The following is a 21,597-nucleotide window of genomic DNA, read 5'->3' on the forward strand; positions in this document are numbered from 1 at the left end:
AAGTGTTCCATTTCCTCTTCTGTAATTTTCCCCGAGTCTTATGTGTAGGTGCTACATTGCAGGTCTATCAGTTGGGCATCCCATAGTCACTCTGTGTTTTGACCAGTTATGGGTCTCTGTAATAGTCTGTTTCGAGACAAAGCTTCTTTGATGAAGAGGGAAAAGCTGCACTTACCTACCTATAAGTATTTAGAAAAGAGTTAGAAATTATATAGGATTAGGAACCTGGCAGTAGTTGGTTCTCTCCTCAGGTCCATGACCTCTCCAGCCATGGGTAGTCGGCAAGGTTTACAGCACCAGGCACTAATTCCTTCCTGGTATTCCACCCTAAGTCCAATGAAACAGCTGTTAGCTAATACCAAGATCAAAACACCACTATTGCACCTTTGGGGATATCTTGCTGGTCTAGTTATTATTGTTGTTGTAGTTCATAGGCTTTACAGCTAGGCAGGACACTGATTGCTTCCCTCCCTTGGCAACACACAGCACCTTCTGTTACTAGTAGAGCCATGACTCAGGGAAAAGGATTGCAGGTCAGTTCCAGTTTGATTCCTCCAGGTCCTGTGTCCAAAGTGTGTGGTATCTTCAGCAACAGGATCTTTCTTTCAACTTCTGGGAGACAACCAAGGACAACAGAAATCATCTACATTATTGTGGGAGAGTCTTTTGGATTCCCCTAACCAACAACTCAAGCAGAAGTTTCTCATGCCTGATACTGGGAATTTTGGTAGATAGTCTATGGTTCTTGGAGGGAGATTTATCACCCCAAGTAGTGACACTTCACTCCCAGGTGCTAAGATCTCTTACCTGATGCTGCCTAATGCCTTCCTGCATCCTAAATGAGAATCAGAAAGTCTGGCTGCAAGCTTGCTGTAAAAAACAGCCCATGCTCAAAAGGGTGTGAATAAGGTCCATTTCTCTTATGTGGGCTCTGATTTTGTCTCTTCAGAGCCTCTTCCAAGCTGTCTGGTACTGAGTGTCCTCAGAACAGTTGTCTCTATCCATGGCACTAAATAAATTCATGGCATCAAACAACAATTTATCTCATTACTCACTATGGTTTTAGAAATCTTTCATTTCTGTCTCTACCTCCCCAGTTCTGGGATGACCACAGCTGGCCTTTTACATGGATTCTGGGGATCAAACTTGAATCTTAATGTTTGTGTAGCAATCACTGTATGAACTGAGTCGCTAAGGCTGTAGGGTTTCTTGGACTGCCAACCAGCTCGCAAATCAAGACATGGAGACTTACTACCAATTATGAATGCTCAGTCTTAGTTTAGGCTTGTCCCACTAACTCTTACAACTTATTTTAACTTGTTTCTCTTTATCTATGTTTTGTCTCAGAGCTTTTTACCTTTCTTTCTTTCTGTATGTACTACTTCCCTGCTTCCTCCATGTCTGTCTGTATGGCGGCTGCCTGGCTGGCCTCTGGTGGCTTTCTTTCTCCCTCATTTTCTTTCTCAAGCCTAGATTCCTTCTCGTCCTTATTCTCCCTGCCCAACAGTCCTGCCTATCCCTCGACTGCCTAGCTATTGACCATTCAGTGCGTTATTAGTCCAATCAGGTGCCTTAAGCAGACAAGATGAAACTAATGTAACACATCTTTACCTAGTTAAATACAGCATAAACAAATGTAACACATCTTTACCTAGTTAAATAAATGCAGCATAGACAAATGCAACACACTTTTACATAAAGTAATATTCTGCAACATAAACAAATGTAACATCTTTACATAGTTAAAGTAATATTCTATAACACTAGTCTCCATATTGATTTAAATCATTCAATTATGGTATGATTTGTTTGCATGGTAGAAGCTACTGTTGTTTAGCTAATAGCTGTGTATAATGAGGACTGTATGATCAATAATCTTTTATGTTGGAGTTAGAAATAACTAGAAAATTACAACTGTAAATTGGAGAGAATATGACTAAATTTTTATTTTAAATTCTAAGGTTCAATTTATGTATGACTAATCAAAACACCTTTTTTAAAAAACCTAACCACATTTTAATGGAAAAAAATGTTTGTACATAAAAGGCAAAAACTACTGAGAATTTGCAAACTTCACACTTCTAAGTTGATATTGTTCAGTGATAAAAATGCTTTGTTTTCAAATAACAAAAATGCATTTGTAAGAGTGGTATTAGGGCCAGCAATGGCTCAATAGGGTAAAGGTGCTTGCCATACAAGCCTGGCAAGCCTAGGTCAATCCCCAGAGCCCAGGAAAAGGATGCTTTTATGAGCTAAAAGATTTTTTTTTTAATTTCCACCACTGTAATATGCCAAATAGTAAATTTCAAGTAACTTTCCTTCTTCCATACAGGATATTAGTATGACTGTGTGTGGGAAATTGTGTAAAGAAGGGCTTCCTGGGATTTTCAGGAAAAGAGCCTTTTCTCTCACTTGTAACCCAAGAGATTGAATCATATGCCTCCCTAAAGATTAAGAGTCTATTGCCCACTGATATATATAGAAATTCTGTTAACTTCCAATTCAGCAAGACTGATAATAAAGAGATGTAGCAAGATGTTAAAACTAAAACTTTGAGATAGAAGATATAATCTATGTATTTAAAATCAAGTCACCATCTGAATAGTTGATAAAAGTAGCATAAAGCGATTATATCCAGAATGTGCCACTGCCTCATCTTTGGAGATTGCAGGCTGCAGTGCTGTGAGTGAAGCTCTGTAGGAACAGCAGGAAGAGTCAGGGTGTGCTTACTTCCTTCACTCCAACACAGTGAACCTATTTCCAGGAACCACAGGGGAAGCTAAAGTGCCTCTAACCAGACAACAGAGATAGTAGCCTAAGCCAGAGCTGTGAGATGTTTGTGGGTTATCTAAGGCTTCCTTAAGAGGAAGTAACTTCGGGAGATGGGGAGCTAGGGATGAAGTCTTCCTGGTAGTGGAAGAAGTCATCTCAACAGGCTACCAGGAATAGAGACAATTTCCCAAAGCGTAAGAACTGCAAAAGAGAGACACCCACCAGGAAATCTCCAGTCAATCAAAGATATCCACAAGAAACATCAACCACTTTAGACCTTCACTGGTCTCAAGGAGTATTCCGTCAGCTCTCAAGGGTAACTTGTTCACATAAGAACTTCTATTTCTTTATCATTCCTTCCTCTTAGCTCAAGCATGCAAAGGGACGGGGAGGGACTTGGAGGAAGAACAGAGAAGAAGCCAACCTCTACTCTCCTCAGTGTGTGCTGCCACCCAGCAGGGAAAGGTTTCAGAACATGACACAAAATACAGCTTCAGAGTTTATTTAGCTGAACATTTTATTATCTGAATTAAGACTGCTTTGCGAGTTAAATTTAGTATATAGAAAGCAAAAAAGGGGTCTAGGCTGAACTTTTCATTTGGAGAAAAAGTACATATAAAAATTGCAACTTGCCAGCATCACAAGCAGGGCTTCTTCCCCAACACACTGATCATGCTAATCACTTTCAGTTTACAGAGTGCTATTATGTAAACACAATCTTTAGAAATTTACATCTGAAGAGTTCCTAAGGGATTATACTAAGCAGTTTTCACTTAGGATAGCACTTCTTAGGGACTTCCCCAAATTTAATATATTGAATTCTTTAATTTTCAATGTATCAGAATATAACTATGAAGAGAATGTTTTAAAAATGTAATTAAGGTAAAGTTAGGTCATAATGGTAGACCTCACTTTACTCTGATGGTGTCCATGTAAGGAGAGATAAGAAGAAGGAGGAGGAGGAGGAGGAGGAGGAGGAGGAGGAGGAGGAGGAGGAGGAGGAGGAGAGGGAGAGGGGGAGGGGGAGGGGAGGGGGAGGGGAGGGGGAGGGGGAGGGGAGGGGGAGGGGAGGGGGAGGGGGAGGGAGGGGAAGAGGAAGGGGAAGAGAAAGGGGAAGAAGAAGAAGGGGAAGAAGGGGAAGAAGGGGAGGAAGGGGGAAAGGAGAAGGGAAGGGAAGGGAAGGGGAAGAAGAAGAAGAGGAAGAGGAGAAGAGGAAGAAAAAGAAACAGAAGAAAAGCCTCGTGAAGACAGGGAGAAGATGAACATCTCTAAAACAAGAGAAAAGATCACTTTAAAAATCAATACTGTAGACACCTTGACCTCAGAATTCTAGTCTCCAGATTGAAGAGAAAAAATACATTTCCTTGTTTAAGCTCCAAGATCTGTAATCCTTAGTCATGATGGTCACAGCAAACATATCCCCACACCATGGGAGATACAAAGGAGAGAAGGATATAGTCTCCATACATATAGAAAGATGCATATATCTGAACGGCATTTTTGACATTGTGCTTTAATCAAAGGCATCTCCCTTTTCCCCTTTTTATTTAGTATAAAATACAGGCTCAGGCACAGTAATTCTAGTTATCACTGCTGTAGCATGTTTTGTTCTAAGAAAATACTTAAGGGTGTCTAGAGCTTTTGTCAGCAACAAAGTTGCAATTTTTATATATACCTTTTCTCCAGATGAAAAGTGCAGCAGACCTTTTCTGCTTTCTCTTGATTCTACTAAATTCTAGATTCTCAGAAGACAGCTATAGCAATTGCAAATGCTGACCAATTATGTGGGCTACCCATCTAGAATAGCTGCTCTCCAGTGTCTATTAGTACTCCCTATAGAAGCCAGATTAGAGACTGCACTCCTGCCAACTATGAGAAATAAAGTGAAACATTGTGCAGGATTGGGATTGCACGTTTATTAACAATCTCACTACTTTGATTTCAGCTAACATGGTGTATTAGAAGCAAATCCAACTATGATAGAAAAACTTATATCCTTATACTGGCAACATAGTTTATAAGCATTCTTAAATGCAAATAGCTTTTCCTAGCTGTGAAAGGTATAGCTCACCCAAACCAATATAACGACAGACTGTCTTCAAATCCTTCAGCAGGCTAGTTAGTTCATTAACTTGGGAATACTTTTTCCATTTTTATTATTCAAGAGTTTCTATAAGAAGTTTTAGTAAACTCATAGTGTACATGTTGAAACTTGTATAAGGGGAAAAAATCAGTTGCAAATATCTCCCTTTGATAGCTTAAGCTAATTCTAATCAATTTCATTTCCAAGATGTGGCTTAATCAAGAACTTACACCTAAGTATTTGGGTAGATTCATGGCTTCTTTTGAGAGGAAGAGATAACTTTGTGGCACCTTTAGTGATACCAAAATGCAAGGTGATGTAGAACAAGTTACTTGTCAAGTTAAGCTCTCATGTTTTTCAAGACAGAATGGCAATCCCTCTAGTCTAATGGCATCTATTAATGAAATATAATTATTACCAGTAATGTAATGACCCTCAGATATGATACTGTGCACAATGCATGGGAAACTAGCTGTTCTTAGCTGTGTGACTATTCAGAAGTTTTGGTGACATATTTTGCTTATCTCTTTTCCTATCTCTAAAGTCTAATAGAATTGATATGTAAGTATACACAAGTACATACAACTGTGCAGAAGATATTTTGCCAAGTAGGGAAGTGAAAAAAGCACCTAAGATGTCTGACACCTTAAGAAGATCCTGTACAATTACAGTAGAATCATTACACAGATCATTCAAATAAATGGGACATAGAGAACCTAGTTTGCATAGCTTGTTAGACTTGGGAGTTTTCATTGAATGCAATCTATTATAAAACCAGATATAAATGATATATTTATATTGAACATATTTGATATGTTCAATCAAATTCTGCTTTAAGATACATTTTGGTGGCACATCCCATAATGCTAGCAATTAGAAGGATAAGATGGGAGGGTCACAAGTTCAACCTTGAAGCCAACCTTACTACTACAGAGAGATCTTATTTCAAAAACAAAAATGCTTTCACTAACCAATGGACAGTATTTTTTAAACACTTATATTTGGTCACCTTCAGGAAGTACATTAAGTATATAGTATATATCTGTTTTTGTTAACTTAAAAAAAATTTTACATCTGTATATGTGTGTACATATACATGCTACATGTGTGTGGGTATCATTGGAGATCAGAGAAGGAGACCAGATCCTCTGGGGCTGGAGTTACAGGTAGTTGTGATATGCCTGAGGTGGGTGCTGGGAATCAAACTTGCGTCCATTGAATTGGCAGCTATGTGCTCTTAACCATTGAGTTTTCTCTCCAGCCCTGCCAGTTATTATTTCAGCTGGTTCAATTTGTGGACATGTAACTTCCCTGAGCCTTTGGACCTTTTACTTGCAATTCCTAGTAGAGATATAGATTAAAAAGCAGTGGGAGAGATTAAAAAGTTCAACATAATAGAAATTTTAACCAGCAAGGCAAAAAAAAAAAAAAAAAAAAAAGGTGGGGGGAGAAAATAAAGCCTGGCATGAGAGCAGAAGACAATGAACTACACAGAAAATACTAAGACATCAACACAGGCAACCTTACAGGATGAAAACATTGACTATATTTCTACATATACAGGCAGTAAATATATAGATTGAAATTAATAGCATAATTTACAATTACACAAAGAAAATATACTGTTATAAATCTACAAAGCATAAAGTACTGAAGGAAGGAATCCAAATTAAGAGAAGTCATGTACTATATTCATGGATTAGAAGATTCAACACAGTAAAGATGTCAATTCTCCTCAAATTTATTTGTATGTGTCTAACAATTTTTATAATAACTTCAGTATATTTTTTTTACAAATATGAACACATTTAGGGGGTTGGGAGTAGATATGTATGCACAAGTGTGTGTGCAATAGCTCCCAGGTGTATACATGCATAGGCTGGAGTTTATGAGGTGCCCTGTCCTATTGCTTACCACTTTATTTTCTTGAGATAAGGTCTCTCACTGAACCAGGAGCAAGGTTAGCAGCCAACAGGCCTCAGGGATCCTCCTTTTTACCCCCCTCCATTGCACTGAGTGACAGGTAAGCAAGAGACCACCAGCAGCTTGTTATGTGGGCTCTGAGCATTGAAACTTAGGCCCTCATGCTTACACAACAAATGCTCTTACCAAAAGAATCATCTCCCCAACCACTTGTGTTTTGACACAAGGTCTTAGTATGTAGCCCATGCCGGCACTGAACTGATAATCTTGCCTCAGCCTCCTAGGTAGTGGGGTTATAAGAATTTGCTACCACATGCCACCCAATTTTATGTGGAATGGCAAAGGAATTAACTAGACAATCTAACTTTGAAAAATATAATAGGAGGAAACATTCAACCCAACAGTATATGTTACCATGGAACTAATCAAGACAATTGTAGGTGGAGGGATAAAGACACAAAATCAATCAAAAAAATTGAATAGTAGACCCACAAATAGATACATAGCTGATTTTTTAATAAAAGTACAAAGGAGGGGCTGTGCATACAGAAAAGCTTAGCCTTTTAACAAATGCTATTAAAGCAATTGGGCATTTAAAGGCCAAAAAAGAAAAGAAAAAAGAACCTCACAAGTTACATAAAAAATATAAAATGAATAAAAAATTTTAAATAAAAATAAAGAATAAATAAAAACGAATTGTAGATTTAAATGTAGAACACATGAGTATTTTAAGAGAAAACCTTGAAGATCCAAAACTAAGTAAGAAAAATCTTTAGAAAGGACAATCTATATAGAAGAAAAACAAAATAAAAAATAGAGTTCAATAAAATGAAAACTTTTGCTTTTTAAATGAAGGAAAAACAAGCTATATATATTACCATGTTAAGTCGAATAAACAATCTGTAAAATATAGCATAGCATATTTGCTATCAAAAACAGAATCCAAGTGTGCGTGTGTCCCCACAGAAGCTGGACTTGGTGGAACAAAGATGCCTTAAGGCAGTGGTTCTCAACACGTGAGTCATGATTCCTTTGGGGTCTTTGACCCTTGCACAGGGGTCGCCTAAGACCATCACAAAAGCATTTACATTATGATTCCTAGCAGTAGCAAAATTACAGTTATGAAGGAGCAAAAAAATTAATTTTAATGGTTGGGGGTCACCAAAACATGAGGGACTGTAGTAAAGGGTTCACAGCATTAGGAAGGCTGAGAAACACCGTCGTAAGGTAACAAAATCATACATACAACCAACCAAATATACTTGCTTACCTACATATTCTTCTACCTGCCTATCCATCCATCATGAAAGCAGAAAGTGTACTATTTAGAAGAGGAGGACCAGAGGAAGAAAACAGATTAATAGAAGAGTGAACGTGAGCCAAGTACAATGATATTCATGTATAAAAATGTAACAAATAAAACCCATTTTGTATGAAAATTTTAGAAATTTAAAAATAGCAATACAAACAAAAAGTCAAGCTATATAGCATTGCAAAAATATGTGTAAACTGCAAGTGTGACAAAGGATGGACTGTACAAAACACAAGCAATACTTGATCTGCACACTAGTCAGGGACCATAAAATAAACATTTAAGCTGAAACTACACAAAACAACCTAATAAACAGCAGAAAGTTTTGTAATTGTTAACTTTTAAATCATTGCCAAAGCTTCCTGTTTTATATATGTATACATATATATAATACATTTGTGCACATACACAAATTTCAAAAGTACTAAAACTAACATTTATTTAGCACAGTGTACCTTGACATTAGAAACTTTGAGAACAAGTGCCTTATCGTAACTAAACTACAATACAGAGATCATGTCTTTCCTAAATGGTCACCCTGAGTGTTCGTACTGTCGTCTAAGTTGATCAGCTTCTAACATTTTATGTTGCATTTTAATATTGTGAGATGTCTCTGGGCTCCTTTACTAAAGACCTTTTCCCCAGCTATGTCAAGAGGTTTATGACCATCAAATCACACTAGCTGCATAGCTACTCACCTAAATGCCCCAATGTTAACATTCTTATCAACTATTGACTACAGAATCCCATTTGTGCCTCATTAAAATTTTATTTCACCTTATACATTACGTTTATGTGCTGTACTTTCATCTTTGTTGGGCAATTCCATTTTTAAGTGATTTGTTTTTATAAAGTGTCATCAGGATTTATTGCCCAAGACTCAGAGGCTACAGAACATGCACTTTGATTTCTACCTTAATAGAAGGTCTATAGCGTTTACCAAAGTTTTGAAAGAAGCAACTGGTCACTGACTATGACACCCACCCATCTGTGCTTACACTGAACTCCATGGACTGGAGAGCTAGCAACAAGGTTTGTACTTTATGCAAGCACAACTAATCCACTATATTAACTGAAATTTGAGCTATGTGGATTACCTACACCATGACGGGAAGGGGAAGGCATGCACAGACAGTGGTGTTTAAACAAAGAATTCTCAGAACTCTGGGGCTGAAAAAAGTCAAGGTAAAAATAGAAAGAAGACATGAGCAGACATGTTGACAAAAAAGAATATACAAATTAAAAAAAAATAGTTCCTAAAGATATGGTCAACAATTTGCATCTACTAAAACATCAAAAAAAATTATTCATGACAATAACAAAGACTGCCAAGAAACTGGAAATACTCCACCCTTCATAGAGAAATAGTGAGTATTTAGAGGTCTAGTCACTTTGCAAACTAGCTTCACAGCTTTAAAAAATACTTATACAGCTATCTTACCATTCAGAAACCACACTCAAGGGCCTATCAAAGTAAAAATTATGTCCACACATTCTTGTGCTGATGATTGTTCTATGAGCTCTACTTTCCCCCAAACAGAAAGAGCTCATGTCCTTCAATAGGTTGAATCTGAACATACTGTGTCACATTCATACCATTAAGTGCACTCAGAAATTAAGGAAAACTATTGGTACAGAAGTTGGTGAATCTCCAGATTATGGGGGGAGGTGGGGAGAAGAGGTCATCTAACAAGCATGATGTCTAACTGATTCAGACTATCATAGAATATAGTTTCAAAATGGCAAAGTTATGAAGCAGTCAAACAGATTAGCTGACCATAGGTGTTGGAACATTAGTTGGAATATTAATTAGTAACAGAGGTAGCACAAAGGACTGCTGTGTTGATGTAATATTTCTATATCAGTACTGTGATACTTACATAAATCTACTCATGATGAAAAGATAAAACTACACAGAACTACACACACTCAAAATGAGGACACAGACTAAAAAAATCAAACATAAAAGGTGTAGCAGTACACACTTGTAATCTCAGTACTCAAAGGGGGTGTGGTGGCATAGATAACTAGACAGATCTGAAATTATGTGATTTTTACCTATATATGCATCTAGGTTTTTTTCATTTCATTCCTTCCTTCAAGACGGTGTTTTTATCATATACCATAGCCCAAGCTAGCCCTATATTCTGAGTGATCCTTCCATTTCAGCCTCCTGAGTTCTGTGATTACAGGCTTTAACCACCACAGCTGTATTCTAAAGTAAAACGTTTTAAAAAATGACTTCTGGGGCTGGAGAGATGGCTCAGCCATTAAAGGCTAGGCTCACAACCAAAAATATAAAAAATGACTTCTGACCTCGTGACGCCACTTTCAGGCACTTATCAATGATATACTCATATACACAGCTACACGTATTTCATACACGGATAAAGCATATATAGGGATATCACTGTACCAGTGACATAACAGCAAACAATTGTACCCATCTAAAATGCTTACATGGTGCTCACACAGCCATAGTGGAAAAGAGTATGTAGCCAGTTAAAAGTTTAGGATAGGTACTAAAGAATATGAATTTTAACAATAACACAACCACCCTATCACTACAAGTTAATGTTATTTAGTGGTTATGATACTCTTCATTGCCAACTGTACTAAGAATTATGAACTTAGAATTAAAGAGCAATTGCAGAGCAGACTACTGAAGAGGAAGACCCACCCCGAAGGTGCATGGCAACATGGAATATAAAATAACAGGAAAAGGAAAAGCTAGTGCAATGTCAACATCCTCCTCCGTTGTGCCTCTTATCCTTCAGACATGAAGAGTGGGTTCCATCAAGTGCTCCTTCAGCACATGCACATGAGACAAGTATCATGTACCATGGAATGATCCCTCCAAAATGGTGAACTCAAATAATTCTTTTTTATTTCATGTCAGATATTTTGTCACATTGACAAGTAACCAATACAGTGTTACAGGTCTCTAAATCTGAGCAACATACTTCAGGGAGCATGCAAGATGATTCACTGAAGTACTGGGTAGAAGGGACAATAAGATGAATATTTGTATTTAAATTAAGGTTTATTAATAAATAACAGATATATTGATACAGATGCTGTTACTTGATCTGGATACAAGGTGAATTAAGAACAAGCCCTGACAGTGGTGCCCTGACTCCCTCATTTACCAATAATTTACAGACATCTCACAAAACAGTAAAGTAACACAAGAGGATCAGAAGGGGAAATGACAAACAGCCATAGTAATTCAAGAAAATGACACAACTGAACTTTCTCCTAAATTTGCTCTTTGCTAAATTACAAGGTTAAAAGTTATGAAAACAGGTAACCAAAAAGTCCAATTTTTTTTAGAAAACAAGTGCTACCGGAAGAATATTTTGAAAAGGCTTACTGAAATACTTTGGGCTTGTGCTTTTGTGGCTGAAAATCTAGCGTATTACCTAGCAAAAATTTCAAGCTTCACAATGTAACAACTTGGAAATAACTTCTAAAATCTCCAAAACATCAATACAAATTTTTTTTTAATATTCCAAAGTGCTTCTGTAAGCTTTAGGTGCTAAAATAAACATTAATCTTCTAAGAAGCCAAGCCTTTGTTCTCAAGAGCTACAAAAGCTAGAATATGTTTACTCTCTTCATTCCTACTTCTGGGTTTTGCTAAAATAGCTCAGTATGACAGTGTTATTTTCCATAGAGTAGGGCATATTGACTTGCACATCACACTCATACTACAAATTCTCAGGTACTCTACCATAGGATATTTTGATTAATTTGATATTTTAAGTTTTAGGGATATGTTCCTCAGATAAAGCTACAACTGGGCACCTCCTACACATTGGAGAGTAACCTTCTGACAAGATAATCTTATCTGAAGAGACTTGGTTACAGTCTTAAGTCTAGAAGTGGGCCTTTCTTCTTCCTTTGTACATTCCTCTTTAGCCTAAAACCCAAAGACGCTTTTCACACAGTTAACGGGTATTTCAAATATTTCAAAAGTAAACTGATCCTCTCAGCTGCTACCAATCCCAAATTCCATACTTAAACAGTCTTGTTCACTCTAGTTGCAGGAATACTTTTTCATTTCTTAAGCAAAAAAATAAATAAATAAATTTTATTACCTGTATAAATTACTGCAGTAATTAAAGATCTGGTCTTCTTGGGTTTTACCTTTTTAACTAAACATGGTCTATTCTTTAACCAGTCAGTGACTCTTAAATCACTTTGAGTCATTATCACTCCTCTCAAATATTCTGCAACAGCTTCTGCACTAAACCAAGAAAAGTCCCAGCCAATGGTCTTCCTTGGTCCATGAGACATTACAGAAGCTTGTTTCCTACTGCATCCACTACCTCATTAGCCCAGTGGCCTCCTTGTCAGTTCTCTAAACAGTAACTATGACCCTAACTCTTCCTACTTTGAGTGCTTTCTTCCTATACAGTCACAAAGCTAACTGCTTTACCTACTGCGTAAATGTCATTTTATTTGTCTCTGGCCATCCATATAAAATGGTAAATTTGGGCCAAGGATATAGCTCAGTGGCAAATCACTTGCCTAGAGTGTACTGGGTTTGATTCTTTGTGCTCTAAAATGGTTAAACTCTGCCACATTTTTACAAAATAGTATTTCCTCTGCTTCATTTTTCTCGTGTATCATTTGTTAGTATAGAAAACAGTTGTTTACTGTCTATCTCTTCACTCCCAGGGAGAGTGTGGCTAATGTTTTTGTTCATTAACACAGTTCTTGTCACTGGCACAAATCAAGCAATTAAAAAAAATATCCAAATGAAAAAGAACTATATTTTCTCCCAGTGTTGCCTGGAATCAAAATTCTTTCAACTACTGGAATTTTTCTCTAGTATTTACAAGTTGTGCCCAATGCAACTTGCTTTTACTGGCTCTTCTTAGCCACACTCAATATTTTCTATTTATTTCTTGGAGGTTATGACCTTCATATCTTTCGAGTTTTTGCCTTCTTAGTAAATTATTAATCTAGTACCAATTTTGACCACTCCTTTCTTTGCTATTTTCGTGGTTTTATTTTGCTTTATAAAAAGTATAGTCTATAAACTGTCTCAGATAACATTTGAAAATTCAAATTGTCCTTCATCTAACCAACAAGGCCTTTTCATTACTCCTGAGTGTTCTCACTATAGAGGATATTTCCTATCACTTGTATACTTTCCTTTGTCTACTGGTCCGAACTTTGGCACAAATCATACTATGAAATATTCTAATCAGCAATGATCATGAACTCAATTACCTTTATTCTGAGGGCTGATTAAACTCAATTACCTCTATTTCTGTGGGTTGATGGCTTATTAATCAGCAAGTTGTCAACTCAAACATAAGGAAATCTCTATTTTCCCCACTAAAGATTTGCCCTTTCCAAACTTAATGAAACTGAGCTCACCATGAGACCCAGAAAGAACACTTGAAGGTAATGTCTTTGGCAGCACAATTGTGGACAATACCACTTTTTCTCTAATTCCATGATCTTTGAAAGAAAGGCTCAAGAGTTTAGCGTCCACTCTATATTCCGGTAGATAAAACACACTGTAAACACTAATTGCCCTGTCTTGGTGCCACAGCCACTTATCTAGTGATTAAGAAAGATCACAGGAAGAGAAAAAGGGAAGTGAGTTACAAGTACAAGCCTTTTCTCCCAGACCACCACCGGTGTTTAAGACAAAAGATAACCAACATGTCCTGAAAGATCTAACTACAGGGTAACAAGATGAATGTACAAGAGAGAGAATAGTTTGGCAAATCCTGCAACAGTTAAGTTGTAGAGAAATACAAGTCACTAATGATCAAGAGGACACTAGACTGATAGGAAGAAAAGATGCTCAAATGTATATTCACGGCTTAAGCCATACAGTATTATGAAGTCCATGGCTTCTGTTCCCTCTATCAAGAAAAGATAAGGTCACTTCTGGGTGAAGACAATGGAATAATACTGGATTGCAGCTGCATAATCAAGGAATTGATGGGAAAGTGAGGAAGGATTGGAAGAAAAAAATTAGCCACCAAAAACATAAGGCATACCACCTCATGCTAACAAAGAAAGAGACACAGAAAAGACTCAGAATAGCATTTAACTAACCTCATTGTAGGAAAAGAAAGTTGGTAACATCTTAACAGGTCTTATTCCAAGTCTAGAATAAATTGAGGAAACAGGCAGCTCAGATAAGTCAAAGAAAAATTCTCCATAATATAAAGTCCTTTCCTACCATCAGTATATTCAGGGATGTCTTTTTTCTAGCACCCAGAAGTCGGCTCACAACTTGTCAAGTTAATCTTTGTAAGAGATGCTTTAAAAAAATGACCTCTTGAATTTACACATCCCACTCAATCTCCCCTTCTCATCTCTCAAGCTCAAATTGAGTGAAGCTTTTAGTGTACAAGAACCTTCTCAACTCTACCAGCTCTTCTCCATGACTTATTCTTTGTATAACTTGGATTCCACCTGCTGTCAACACATACCATCACCTAGCAAATGTCTCCAACTCCCTGGCCTACTTCTACTTCCACCAAAAATATTATAAATAAATAAATGAATGAATGAATGAATAAATAAATAAATAATAAAATAACAAACAAATAAATAGATAAAGTGGCTCTGGTTCTCTACACTTCACTTGCAGTTGGCAGTTAAATGTTTCTGGAGAAAAATCACATCAGAGATCTGCCTAACTCCCAAATTCCATTCTGCTTATTTCTTTTTTAAGATTCTCAAATAATTTCTTTTTCTTCAAAGTCCAATGTCAACTTGCTTTATCCTTAAACTACTTTAAAGCTCAATTATTTTATCCATGGCTCTACATTTGTTTCTGTAATGCGTTATTCATTACAAAATAAAAATACATTACCTAAGAAAACAAAACATTTCTAAACTGTTTTACAGTGGAAAGCACCATAAATACTAATGACACTAAATTGTGCTAAAACAACTTAATGAGCCATGATGAGGCTCACTTTTATATCTTTCAGTGATTGCAGAGTACTGATAAAAACTTTCAAACCGCTTCATTTCAAAGAACGTTTATATTATCAGCCAACTTAAAAAGGAAAAACAGATGCTGCCATCACATTTAGTCTTAACACTGTTAACTCTCGAAAGGCAGTTCTCTAAGAATACATGACCTTGTTTTACCACAGTGAATGACCTGGTGTGTTCTCTCCAAGAAATTTGTTGACAAAGGAAGCAGAGTCCAATAAAATTACCAAAATGTAGTAAAGGAATCTCTCAGATGTCTTCAGCTTCAGTGTGACCTCAGCTCTATATACATTAGTTCAGTATTCTTTGGATAAGGATGAAACATAAACTAAAAATACAGGTGACTACTAGACGGACTATAGAGCTACCTGATTAGGTTTTCTATGGTTATTTTTAAAAACTGCTATAAAGTCTTCCAATTCATACTAAATGCCAATCACTATGCAATTAAACGAAAAAGGAACTTATTTTAGAAAATGAGAAAGAAAAAAGCTTACCTGGCAACATGCTATTAACATGCACATCTCTGAGTCTTAAAAAAAAAAAAAAAAAAAACCTAACAGAACATCCACTTTCTGTTTTAGTTCACAGACATGGATCTAAGAGCAGATGATTGAAGAGAATAGAAGAATAAAGTTCATATTTATTGAGCGCTTGTGAAGAGAATGAAAATTAAATTTGGATATGGCCCATTTCCTTCAATAAAAAACCGTCACATCAAATTCCCATATTATTACTGGCATTGCCAATATGATAATGTTGTTAATGATTGGAGTACATCTGACTATATGGGAATGTGGTTTTCAAATTTATAAAATGTTAAAATCAGGATATTTATATGTAAAACATTGGGATATACTTTACTATTACAATAACAAGAAACTTGACATACTTCAACTGTAAGTTCAGTAGGTCATGAAGCCTGCTGACTTTACAAAGAAGTCTAATTCTAAAAATGATTTAACTTATTAACTGAGAAAAAAAAAAGACTAACTGGATTTAACTCATTAATTCCAAAGAATAAACATATTTATTTCCTGAAGAGAAATACTATGCCTGACAAATATCATGAATCCTTTTACATAACGACAACATGCCAAACTCAACAATACTTTCTGCCTTTCTTGGTAGGCATGGAGTGTGTGTGTGTGTGTGTGTGTGTGTGTGTGTGTGTGTGTGTGTGTGTGTACACATATACATACACACTTCCTTTGTTGTTTTGTTTGTTTGTTTGTGGCCTTTTTTGGGAATTAAGGGAAGGTAGATATGTACTCAAGATTTTTAACAGCAAAATGTTTTATGTAAAATAAAGCCCACAATTTAAAGTTATAAAAATGGAATAAGAATGAGAACATTCCTAACAGGATTCTAATGAAGCTCTATTCAGAAAATACTTTGCTTCACAAACAACACTAGTTGATGATTAAGCAACCAGTGAGTGGTCACTACAATGGTAGGGACTAAGTCACCTATTAAGAACTATAACCAAAGTAGGAGGTTAAGTAGCTTTACTAATGTTTGTTTGCATAGAAACAAAATGCAACAGCACACAAAATACTTGGAACGACCATTTGCTTAATTTTGACATACTATAATCTCATCTTTTAAATTTTGGCACAAATCTGGTTGTAGTTCACAAACTTTATTCATATAAAAATGCTTACTGCATTTCAGTATATGGCAATTTATAACTTCCAAGATACTCTTATGAACAGTTCCTAAAATAATACACAATCCCAAACACATCAGTGACCTGAAAGCATTATTAATTTATGCATACTTACTAAAAAGATTTCTTTATACATTTAGTGTACATTTTCAATTTCTTCTCAGCTGTTCTGCCAACATGTTAGTGCAGAAACTATGTTAGGGACAATACATACTTCTAAACATGGCCAGGGATGTCAAAAAAAAAAAAAAAACCAATCTATTTAAATTCTCCAAGTCAAGGTTGACCAATTCTCCATTTTACTATAAATTAATGAAAATCACCATATGAAAATTAAGCCCAATGGATAATGAAAATTCAGTCCAGTAATTTCAAAGTAAATGCAATTAAATTAAAATTTCATTTATTGTAAAAACAGCAGACACCAGCTTTTCAGTTGAAATTTCTATACTTTTATAATTTTCTCAACATTCTACATAAATTTAAATTATACAGAATAACAAATCTATTGACTTGTCTGTGTATGCATGTATGGACATTCATACACATGCTTTAATAAATTTCCCTGGAGTGGGGGACTAAAAATAAAACTTTTCTGGTTTAGTTATACTTTTGCATCTAACCAATTTCACAATTTATGGTTTGGAGTGTAACTCAGTGGTAGAAGTGCTTGCTTAAAATGCACATAGCTCTGGGTTTATCGCCAAGCCAACAAACAAACAACAACAACAAATAAAAATCCACAAAATTTAAAGCCACTTTCTAAATGAATCTGACCAGCTTCAGTAATTACAGTATTAATAATACTGTAAGTTATTATAAAATGCTAAATAATTTTGCATAGCTCATCAGTGCAATAAATAATCTCTTCCCACTTTCCAAAAAACAAAACAAAACAAAACAAAACAAAACAAAACAAAACAAAACAAAACAAAACAAAAACACTGTCATCACTTTGTGTTAAGAAATCACAGAAATTTTTATTTAGGAAATGTTCCTTCAGTATTTATTAGATAAATTTTCATTTAGGTGAGAACTTTTACTTTTTTGTGTAGACTAACTCAAACTATGCTTTTCTTTTCATAGTTGAATTGTATCTTACTCTGCATAGCAAAGAAATTAGTAGTTCTTTGAACTTAAAGACTTGAGAATTTCCTCATTGTGAATTAGTTCTTCCTGTATAAACTGCTGTTCTTCTGCTGCTAAAGAACTTAGTAAAATAATAAGCAAACAGTAAACAAACCATAAGCTATGATACTAATTAATAATGAAATATATTAAACGTTGTTTAAATATTAAACAGCAAAATACTCCTTGTATATTAAATAAATAAGATTTGAATTTGTCATTTGGGGATATAGGCCAATATCACCAATGAGAGATGGTCTAGTGCAAAGAGTGGCCTCAAAACATGCATACATACAAACAGACAGACACACACACACACACAAAACATACACAGATGAAGAGAAAAAAAGGAGGGAGGAAACACAACATTCAATACTGGTATCACTTCCAATAACACTTTAAATGGGTGAGTCTCACTACCCCCCCTCGTGTCTGTCTGTCTGTCTGTCTGTCTGTCTGTCTGTCTGTCTGTCTCTCTCTCTCTCTCTCTCTCTCTCTCTCTCTCTCTCTCTCACACACACACACTCACACACACACACACTCACACACACACACACACACACACACACACACAAATTATCTGGAAAACTTTTGAAATTTAGTAACAATTGGGTTTATCCAAGAAAATAAGAGTAAGGATTCAGATATATTTTTCAAATCTCTTCAAATGGTGAGCTTCTGATTAAAAACTACATATTTTTTCTTACTGTTACTTAGAAGACTCCAGATAACAGAGAACCTTCCTTTACAAGTAAAGCTGGCAAGAATACCTCCAGTTAGCAACTTATAGGGAAACTGAACTTATTAATGTGTACTCATTTTCATTAAACTATCTACTTATTTCTTCTCATTGCTTATACTTCTTTATTCTCAAATTCTAAGACCAAATATGGTCAAAACTATTTTAAAGACTGAATCACTTATGCTGAAAATACATCATCCATTTACACATATAAATAACTACTGAATGCCTACATGTGCAAGGCACTGTTAGGTGCTGCTGCAGAACTGAGTCACAGGAGAATAATGAATGATTGGCTGAGCATAGTGGATTTTTATAATTTGCTTTTTCCCTTTATTTTTATAATTAATCACTATAAAATTTCATAAACTTACTTATGGGACCAAAATGTTGAGGTTAAAAAAAATCTAAAATGTTTGTGCATGTTTATGTGTAGGTAATTAAAGAAAGGAAACTATGATACAGAAGGCAGAAGAGTTCTTAGGAGAGGGTGAGGAAGAAAAAGAAAAAGAAATAGAATATATGTGATAGGAAAGCAAAAAGGGAAATGGAGGCAAGAAGAACGGGGAGGTCAGCAAGGATGGGAAAAGAACAAGTAAATGACATGTGTCCACCAAACTGCTATCAGGAAACTCATTATGATTCCACCTCAATTTTCTTTTTTAAAATCTTAAAAATAAAACAAGAAACCCCAGTGCACACAAATAATCTGATTTCAAGATACGCGTAAAGCACAGTTCTAGATTTACTAAGTTACAGGTATACCCAGAAACCTTTGACTAAACACAAAGCAAATTTAAAATAGAAAAATAAACCATGTTCAAAGTAGATATTAATTTTAACCATACTCTGTTATCAAGTAAATTTCAGATAGTAAGAATAAATATCAAACATCTTTATGGAAAGGTAGTAGTAGTTCATGTCCACTTTGCAGTAGTCCTAACAAGTAATTTTACATTAAAGTATTACAGGTTTGACTCACTGACTATTTCATTGTGGAGAAAGTTTATTCAATACATAATTTAAGAATAGATTTGTATGCTGAGAAATTCTCTGAACAAACTGAGTTTTCTTTTGCCATAAAGAAGAGGATGCAGGAGAATAGGAAATTGTGGGCAAAACCTACTAAAATTCAAAATGTACTAAAGTCATTTGAAACAATAGCTGCTTCTCTTCTGGAGAGCCCACTGAATTCCATCTGAATAAATATCTTTTCCATTTTTACTGATAATTGATTTTTGTAGTAAGTTAATAAAATAAATTAATACTTTTTTCTCATCTTTATGATAGCATTAAATTCTAAAGAGGCTAAGTATCCTCACCAGAACAGAAGAGCTAAATGTTTTACTGCACCCCCCAAGTTCCCCAATTTGATAACCTAAGAGATAGCCACTGAAGAAAACAAGATACAAGGTGGGATGGTCAACAAGAGCTCTAATGGCAGAAAACGGTTTCAAGGAATAAATATTCCTTTTAAATAGTAAAAGGTAAAACCAGGACTCAAAGAGCATGGTCATTCATTGCAGCTTGGATGCAACACTCTGTCTAAAGTAGAGAAATAGTAAAATATTTTACTAAGTTAAAATATAGGTTTTATATTTTATACCACATTGAACACACACATAAAAATACCAGTGTTTTTATCTTGTTTCTGTTCAGACACGTAACCAAATGTGTTCTTTGGTGCCTGGGAATTTATCAATATTTAGAGATAATGGAAGATAAGAAGTCCCAAGTTGACATGTGTACAAATAGAAGACTCAAAATCCTATAGCATATAAGAATCAAAATCAAACTTAGAAGTTCAAGTTACACTGTAACTAGGCTGATACGTACTCAAGTCTCCCAAATCATACTTTAGCTTTCTAGGTAAGAGTCACTACAGCCTATTATACTTTAATCTTTGTTTCTTGAGATTTCTTTTCAAGTGGAAACATATCCCAGATAGAAATATATCACTTTAAGTTTAAAATCATCAAAGTCAACAAAGATAGTGTACATTCATTAAATGTATTCATTTACAAAAGAAATCTTGAAAAGGCTGAATTCAACCGAAACTGAAGACTTGTTCTTGATTTTTCATTATTCCTTTTTAAACATGAGTTAGTATAGACATAGTATACACACAGGCCAACTTTCAACTGATTTAATAGTTACTTCCCTTTGATAGGGTTTTGAAGTTCTAGAGTCTAAAATTTAAAACCATTCATGACAGTATTTTCCAGTAAAAGGAATCATAGAGCAATGAAAAATCAGAAGCAAGATGGCTTAGAGAGCCTAATAACTTCTAAATATACACACATTTATAACCTGTATTTATTTCTAAAGAAACAAATGTTTTTAAGTAATGCTAATTTAACCAATAGAGAAAAAGCTTCTATCAAAATATACAATTTCCATTACAGACTAGAAGGCTAATATTAAAAAAATAGTTGTAAGCCAAAAAAGTTTGCTTGTATGGATGGGAGGCAATGCCCCTTTGAAGCACACAGAATCAAACAAGGTCTTATAAAAGACTGCTCTGTGGCCTTCTTCATTTGCAAGTTCTTGATGAATTCATAAAGCTTGGGTTTCAGTCTGTAGATGAAGCTATATCCATGCTTCTTAAACCAAGTTTTCAGAAATGGAGGAATCAAGTGATTCAGAATCTCAAGTGGGATTTATGCTTTACCATGTACCTGGGAAAAAAAGAGAGTAATGGGTTATGATGACAATACAAATTTCAAAATTTTAACATGTAAAAAGGGTTGACTTCTTTATTACAAAATCACTAAGGGACAAAATACTGTTTTTACTAAGCAACTAGAAACTGGATTTTGCAGCTTCTGAAAAAAAATTTTTTTTTCATTAAATTCTATAACCTAAGAGCTTACTGGAAGTACATTTGTCTTTACACACTATCAGTTACAGCCATAGAGTTACCTAATGACTTTCAGAAAACTGACATAATCCAGTGAGAGATACCAAACAAGATATAGTTTTCAGGGAACA

At 35.3% G+C, this 21,597-nt stretch overlaps 1 protein-coding gene across 1 annotated transcript in view; it reads right to left on the reverse strand.

Moving 5' to 3' along the window:
• Positions 1-17,122: 17,122 nt before the first annotated feature.
• Cdc73 (cell division cycle 73) overlaps positions 17,123-21,597 on the reverse strand; it is a 112,128-nt gene continuing 107,653 nt past the window's right edge. The window contains exon 17 of the mRNA XM_042258265.2: positions 17,123-21,284. Within this exon, the coding sequence (XP_042114199.2) occupies positions 21,248-21,284 (37 nt within the window). The 3' untranslated portion in view covers positions 17,123-21,247. The remainder of the gene's footprint in view (positions 21,285-21,597) is intronic.

The sequence above is a fragment of the Peromyscus maniculatus genome, chromosome 11 (assembly GCF_049852395.1).
Source record: "Peromyscus maniculatus bairdii isolate BWxNUB_F1_BW_parent chromosome 11, HU_Pman_BW_mat_3.1, whole genome shotgun sequence".
Lineage (NCBI taxonomy): Eukaryota > Metazoa > Chordata > Mammalia > Rodentia > Cricetidae > Peromyscus > Peromyscus maniculatus.